Raw genomic sequence first — 7,518 nt, 5'->3', positions numbered from 1 at the left:
GCACTGCAATACAGCGGCTGGGAAGGAGGGTGGAACAGCCAGGCTTTGTTATCCCAGGGATTTGGTCACACACAAGAGCTGGTTTCTCGGTGCCTGGGAAGCTCCTTCTACAATGAGTTGGGATGAGCTGATCCAGTAACGCAGCTCCACGGCCTCCCGGGCGAGTGCTGGGACTGCTCCTGCGAGGGCGCGTGTTTGTTTCCCCATTCTCTCTGAAGGACTCGTTCCTTGCGCAGAAGCGATGCGTGGCCTTGCTGGGACAGGGACCCGAAGCTGTGCACGCAGCCGCTGAGCTCCGCACCAGGGCTGCAAAGGCGGCAGGCATTGCTCGATCGCGGCGGCAGCCCTGCAGCATCAAGTCGGGGTCCGGGCACTGCAAACACCGCTGCTGACTGCCGGAAAAAGCAGCTGGGAGCCAGGGCAGAGCTAGTCCAGCCTAAGGTCCTACCCTGCGTAACCCACTGAGTTCCCCTTCCTTGCCAGAAAATATATAATTACCTGCCGAAGGGAGATGCACCAGTAGGGGAATAACCCCAGAGTCCTTTGAGACCTGCGAGTGCCATACACTGTGGTTAAAAAGATTTGACTGCATGAAGTTCCATAGAGCAACAGGGTTTTTTAACCATTCTTCTAATAAGCCTCTGCATTACCAAATATATTTTTTCATTTCTTTGGAGCAAGTTTTAAAATGTTTGGAATAATAAAGAGAGCGATAAAAGCATTCCAGAATGTTAATAACTTAACTACGATGTATTACCTAGCAATAGGCACTGGGCATTTACAGACAAACGATGCCAACTGCCAGTCCCAACTTTACACGTTGTTTTGGCATAGCACCCCAGTCAACTCTGAACACATGCCATGCTGTATTTTTTAAGCCACTCTGCCTCTAACACAGGTCTGATCTCTTGAGATCCCCAGGCTCTTTTCTGAGAAGATGAATGCTCCCAACTCCACAGCAGTCTTCCATGCTGTGCAGAACAAGGCCCCTGGAAAGCAAAGCTCTTGAGGAGCAGACCATGTTCTTCTCTATGGGGATTTAACATAAGCAGCACTTGGCAGATTATTTTAATTTTCCCTCTAAAAAAAAAAAATCTGATTAGCAACAGGCTTTTTCCCTGGGGTTTTGGTAAAGGGAAACCACAAACAATTACCAAAACACATTGATTAAAAATTTATCCTTCCAGACTCGTAAGTGCCAAAACACACAGTGCATACTTGATTACCCCAGAAGGTCTGAGCGATCACTGCTGAAACTGGTCACTGCTGTTCCACAAACACAAGTCCCATCACTGAAAGCACAGGAGAAGCTGGAATTCGAAGGCCTGTGACCAGCAGCTGAGCAGCCCGCAGCACAACTGCCAGAGACTTTACAAACAGCCCCAACCTCCGGATACAACATCCAGTAGACAGCACAGCAGAGAGGTTTTGTAAACACTTTTGATCAGCATGACACTGCTGAGCTAAACCTGAAATGACTACAAGGGTTAAACAATGCCAGTGACTTCCTACCCTTCCAACAGCGTCCATGCAACTAGCACAGCCATAGACAAATCCACCACTGTGAGTCCCAGCGAGATGGAGGAAGGAGCTCCGGCATCACTTGCAGAGCAGTCATACAATGATCTATTTGATTACTGAAGCACTTGGTTAAATTACTGTGGCTTGTTTCAGGAGGAGGCTGCCAAATACATTTTCAGTTTTTAATTTAGGGTTTCTCTCTTTTATGCTCCATTGTCTCTAATAGCCTCTTAGATGCTTGAAAATAAAGTTGATTTCCCTGCCAATTTAATCCTCTCTCCATGTGACAAATATCGTTATTCCCCCAGCTGCTTTCTCCCACACACACTGGTTTTATGCAGAATAAGCCAAGAGGGCATAATGCCTTTAGATCCTCTAACAGCATTATCAATGAGATCACGAAAATAGCCAGCAATTTGGGACAAGATTCTTGTTTAACTTCAGGTCTTCTTTCCGCAACAGCTCTAAAAGATTACACAGCCCTGCACAAAGTGTGGCTTACGTAAATCTGTCTGCCTATGCAGATATATCACACCTTTTTAAGTTCGTACTTGGCAGCAACTTCAACAGGCAGGCTAAGACAGCTCCGCTTTGGAAATAAAGAACTGCTGTTTTACTAACATTAGGATACAAAAAGCCCCTTGAATAATAAAAATAGGTCCTGCCACACTGCTGTACCCCTTGTGGCTTGCTCTTGTCCCATTTGCAGCCTCCTTCCTCCTGCCTTTCCTAATCCCTCCAGGAGCCCACCTCCAGGCATCAGAAAAGGACAGAGAACCAAATCTTCTTGAAAAAGTTAACTGGAGCTGGAACCCACCTACTTTCCACCTAGTGCCTCTTACCAGGAAAAAAGGAAATAATCACATGAGAATTTGTTCAAACAACATTATTATCATTCAGAGAACATTGCCCTTGTCAACTATGGAGCATAGCTTGTTTTATTCACGTAAATATTTGTAGGTATTTCTTCATATAATTTTACACCTCCCCTCACCTCTGGGATATATAAAAAAAAATGCCTAAACAATTAAAATATAGCTGGGCCCAATGTCCCAGAGAGAAGCAGCTGCTCTGCAAAAAGGAGGACAAAGACAAAAATAACCTAGAAAGAAAGGAAGAGTGGGTAAGAGAGGCCAAAATGGCCAAAAATAAGCTTGACAGCTAATGAAATCAGTTAAAATGGGGTTAGAAGTGCAGATCTTCAAGCAGTGTTCATACTACTGATCTTTCCCCAGAGTATTAAGTGATGGACATAAGGGGTAAGGTAAGCAACAGGACGCACTGAGTAGAACTGAGCTGTTTTATTTCTCTAATCGTTGCAATTCTGGCTGCACAAGAAGAGCAGGGAACATACTACATGTATCTTTATTTACCCAGAGAGAGCTGAATTAATGTCTCTTAGTGTGAATGAAGAAAATACATGGCATTAGGAACAACATAAAATTGCAAGAATTTACCAAATTTCTTATTCGCATGTTTCTGATATGATTCTACTGGTTCCTCACCACTACAATATAATTCTCATCTGGAAATATTATGAGTTGTCTCCAGCGATCCCTTACTGTCAGACATTAACCCCACATCTGCCTGCCCCATCCCTGTGCTGGGTGTAAATGCCGTTATAGCAGAAACTGCACAATTCAGTGCCTGCTCCTCAGCTCCTGCAATCCACAACCAATCCAAAAACTGAAACCTCCCTGTCATTCAATGCACATGAAAACAGTAGGCTGGAAACCAGGGGAGCTGGCAAGTGGGCACACTGTCCATTCTGCCACCCTTGTTACAGGGATAGCAGCATCTGAAAAACAAGGCAGCGTGAAAAGCTGGGAACAATAATGTGTTAGATGAATCTGGAATGAATCACTGGAGATCATGAGTTTGAACCCTGAGACTGAGTTAGATCTTCAGGGAAAGATTTATCCTTTAGGATAAATCCAGCTCCAGTGAAGTCTATAGAAGACCTCCCAGCAACTTCAAGCGGGAATGGATTAGGCCACATACAACTGCACCGCTGACAATCATCGGGCTAGAAGAATCATTCTTGGATATTAAACCCCTCCTTCCCATGGCAGAAATAAACATCTCATGTAATAACCGCTTCTTCTTGAGCATCTGATCATGGTGTGAACACCACCAATGCAGTGGATATCAGTGGGTATTTTAAATTTACAGAACACTGAAGAAAATGATGCTCTAGCCTCCAAGTTTATAAACCAACTAAATGAGTGTTTTGGCATTTCTTTACCACATTCCATTTAACGATCTTCAGTGCTTTAACAGTGTTGGAATTTAATGCTGAACTCTCCTGTGATACATGATACATCTTGCTACTACTTCACTAGCAACAGGGGAAAGTTAAGCAACACGACTAAACTCACAAAGCAAACCAGTATCAGGTCATGTTTCTGGATCCCTAGTCCCTGTCCTTAACCACAAGATAACACACTATTCCAGTGCTCCTATTATATTTGAATTACACATACTTATGTCCAAGCATCAAAAGCGCTTCTACCAATCTCTAATTACTTCCAGGCACAGCAAGAAGATTTCAGGCCTGAACGTTCACAGCACATAGATTATGGTATTAGCCATTCATGAGATATTAGTTGTTAACATTCCCTGATGCTTTGTATTATTTTGGTTTATAATCACCCTCTCAAATAGCATAAAGCATTGCTATCTAGCTGGAAGAATTCAAAACATACCTGCGGTGAAATTACATTGCAACCGAAGTATGCACACACATAAGGAGAAACAAGAGAGTTAGTATAGCACTTCTCAGTATTGATATTCCAAATCACAAATCAGAGATTGTGGCTGTTTATCACTGGGACACTCAAGTCTTTAGCTTAACAGCATCCTATTTTTTATTGTAGGGAAGGCTATAGGCAGGATGTCCACCATCACATTCAAGCATTGGCTTTGCCATTTTCAACTGCATAGTTAATATAAAATGATTACATATACTTGAAAGTCAAATGAGAAGATAAAATACATTTAGGTTACTTTGCTATGCACACACTCACTTATCTATACACTACATGTATGTGCACACACATTGGAAACTGCAGAATAGGCAAGAAAAAACAAAGGAGAGAAGAGGTTATTGGCAGTTTCAAGTATCAAGCAAGACAAATGTAGACTTGATGGAAACATTCAGAGGCCATTGTCTATCCAGGAGGAGGGAGGCAAAAGTCTTAAGGCAGGAGTCAATTCACAAGCGCTTAGAGGACAGGAAAGATGCTCAGACTATTTCTGCTTGGTATTTACTCTGAGGTCTAACTACCGTGTGCCAAGCTAACTGATCCACGGCATGTCTGAAAGCACTTTTAAAATACATTGATTCTTGTTGCCAACTAACGAAACTGCTGTACAAACCAGCTTTGTTTCATTTGTTGTCATTCTTTCAAGTTATCCAACAGGTTCTGATACTCACAAGGCTCTGGTTGACAGGGCAAAGTCACTTGATGCTTTTTGACACCATCGAACAAGAGTTCTGCACCACCTCTGAAATAAAAACAATGAACCACTGAGATGTTGCTTTATTGTCAAAAGGAAGACAGTACAAAAGAGGCGATTTACATAGATGACATAACAGAGAAAACAAATGACACAGACTATATTTAGCACAGGATTCTCTTTGTCTTTTTTTCCTTTCACAAACCACAAGTTCATAGGGGAAATTGCCATCTCCCATCGCCAACACATACAGGAGGCTCCGTGGCAGGCCAGAACCCCACGGTGCCAGGCATCGTCCCAACAGAACAGGAAGATGGCTCCCATCCCAACACACTTACAAACCGTTGCGCAGTGTCTAGCCCAACGCCTTCTCTCTCCCTTCAGCCATTGACACTGCTTCAATTCAAACAACATTACAGTCACCACGCGACATCCAACATCTCTCGTCCCTAACACCTTTTAGCCAGAAGTCTCACGGCATTTCACAAAACGTGAAAAATCGTAGCATCCTTCTGGAATAAATATTCCCCTGGTTTCCACTTGTGAACAGAGAGAGGAAATGACTCACACGAGGTTACACAGCAAGTCAGCTGCAGAGCCAGCAGCCCTCGAGTCCTGGCAGCCCTTACTACAAAGCATTCCCTCTCGGGAGGGACTTGACTGGGAGAAGCAAGCAGAGCAAGCAACAATGATGACAAGTTAAAGTAAAAATAAATAAATACACAATCTTCCTCCACTGAACAACCTGATGAACATCCCTCTTCTGATATTCAGAACGTACTGGGTGCCTAGCCTCAGATAACTAAGTGATAGCCTCTGCAAGCACAAGAAATCAAGCACGAGCAAAATACGCAGAGGCTGGCAAGTATGGGAGCTGGTCCTCACACCCAAAAAAATGGGATTTAATTCGGGTCCAGGTACCTAATCTCCTTAGGCTCTTAGAAAAAATAATTAACTTTTGTAACTGCAACTTACAAGCCTCAGCAAGCTCCTCACTTCTATTTCTTTTCTGGAAAAAGAACAATTGTGAAAATTTTGAGCTTTATAAACATAAATCAGTTTTTCTGATGTTGTGAGGCCACAGGCCAAACTCAGTCTTAGAAGATTATAAAACTTTATCATGCGAGTAGGGACATGGATAATAAACACAAATGCTACTTTAAGATCCGGGACACAGAAGTAGGTAGTATCTGCTCTTGACTCTAGATGAACAGGATGGTCAAAGTTTCAACAACTAGGAAAATCTTAAAAAACTTAACTCACTTGATACTCAGCTGAGGTAGAAAAATGACCAACCCGTTTTCAAAGGGCATATAAATGTGGCAAAATGTCCTTCCAACTTAAAATGTAGATTACTTTAGAAAAAATTTCTTATGAAGTTACTTTCTAGAAATTTACTGGTGCCTCGCATCCCTTGGAAACCAACACAATAAAGAGAAGTATTTAAAATAAATAATCCCTACCTAAATATCAAGAAAGATACATCCAGACATTACTAAGTTCCTTTAAATTCAATATCTAAAAATGCCACACTAGGTTTTCTTGGCTCTGCAACGGAAGAACACAACAGAACCCTTGTTATGCCCCCAGCAACATTACTTATATGCAGCAACTCTCCTAAAGAGCACTCTGTTGGTGTTCTTCCACCAGCTCACAAAAAATAGTTATCTGAAAATTGAAGTAGTGACTATTAACATGAGCTGAGATTCATGCGAGAGAACAAGTCACAGCAATTATATGAAAAACATTTTTTTATGTAATGAAAACAAGGTCACGCTTTGTTACAGCGGGAAATGTAGATTGCAAGATAAGGTCCTTCTGTAATGCGCTAGCTGTGGGGAACTCAGCTGTGATTTGTACATAGAGAGCTCATTTATGCATTTCCAAGGGAAGCAAAAATGCATCTCACTCTTCTGGGAAAATTAGGAGAGTTACTGCAGCTGGAAGTGGGAAAGACTGAGGAAAGGATTCTTAAGGCAAAGAGTATTTAAAGGGTTATGGCATTTCTGTGTTCGTGAAAGGGTGGGAAAAAGCAAATAAATAGTAGCCTTTTAGCCTCTGCTAAAAGGAGGCTTTAACAAAATAACACAAGTATTTCCACAAATATGCACAGACTTCCACTGCAAACACTTTAACTTCCCAGGGCCAGCGCGTTACCAATGCAGAAACTACAGCAACGAAGACCTGAAAACCGAAATGCTACAAAGCAAGAACCTGGCTATTTTACACCGAACTGCAGTAACTGAAACACAAACCAAAGCGAGTGCACACATGTACACACACACACACATATATACACACACACACACAGAAATAAAGCCGAAAAAACGAGTGGAAGGTTTTTATGAACAATTTTAATAATTTAAAAAAAAAAAAGAGAGAGAGAGGTTAAAAGGGGAGAAAGGAAAGGACTCGTACAAGACTCTCACACAGAGATGAGGCGAGGCCACGCCGCCGCCCCGGCGCAGAAGGGCAGGGCAAGGCGGCGGCAGCCCAGCCCCAGCACCGCGCTACCCGGGCAGCACTGAGGGGGTCAGG

The 7,518-nt window shown here is 42.7% G+C and overlaps 1 protein-coding gene across 1 annotated transcript in view; it reads right to left on the bottom strand.

Annotated features, from left to right (window-relative positions):
* Window positions 1–6,293, bottom strand: part of URM1 (ubiquitin related modifier 1) — a 15,724-nt gene extending 9,431 nt beyond the window's left edge. The window contains exons 1-2 of the mRNA XM_009695387.1: window positions 6,244–6,293; window positions 4,958–5,028 (exon numbers count right to left, since the gene is read on the bottom strand). Coding sequence (XP_009693689.1) covers window positions 4,958–5,028; window positions 6,244–6,293 — 121 coding nt within the window. The remainder of the gene's footprint in view (window positions 1–4,957; window positions 5,029–6,243) is intronic.
* Between the last annotated feature and the right edge of the window lie 1,225 nt (window positions 6,294–7,518).

Source organism: Cariama cristata, unplaced genomic scaffold, assembly GCF_000690535.1.
Source record: "Cariama cristata isolate BGI_N322 unplaced genomic scaffold, ASM69053v1 scaffold36792, whole genome shotgun sequence".
Classification (NCBI taxonomy): Eukaryota; Metazoa; Chordata; class Aves; order Cariamiformes; family Cariamidae; genus Cariama; species Cariama cristata.
The sequence above is the reverse complement of the archived record's forward strand: the minus strand, read 5'-3'. Positions and strand labels throughout refer to the sequence as shown.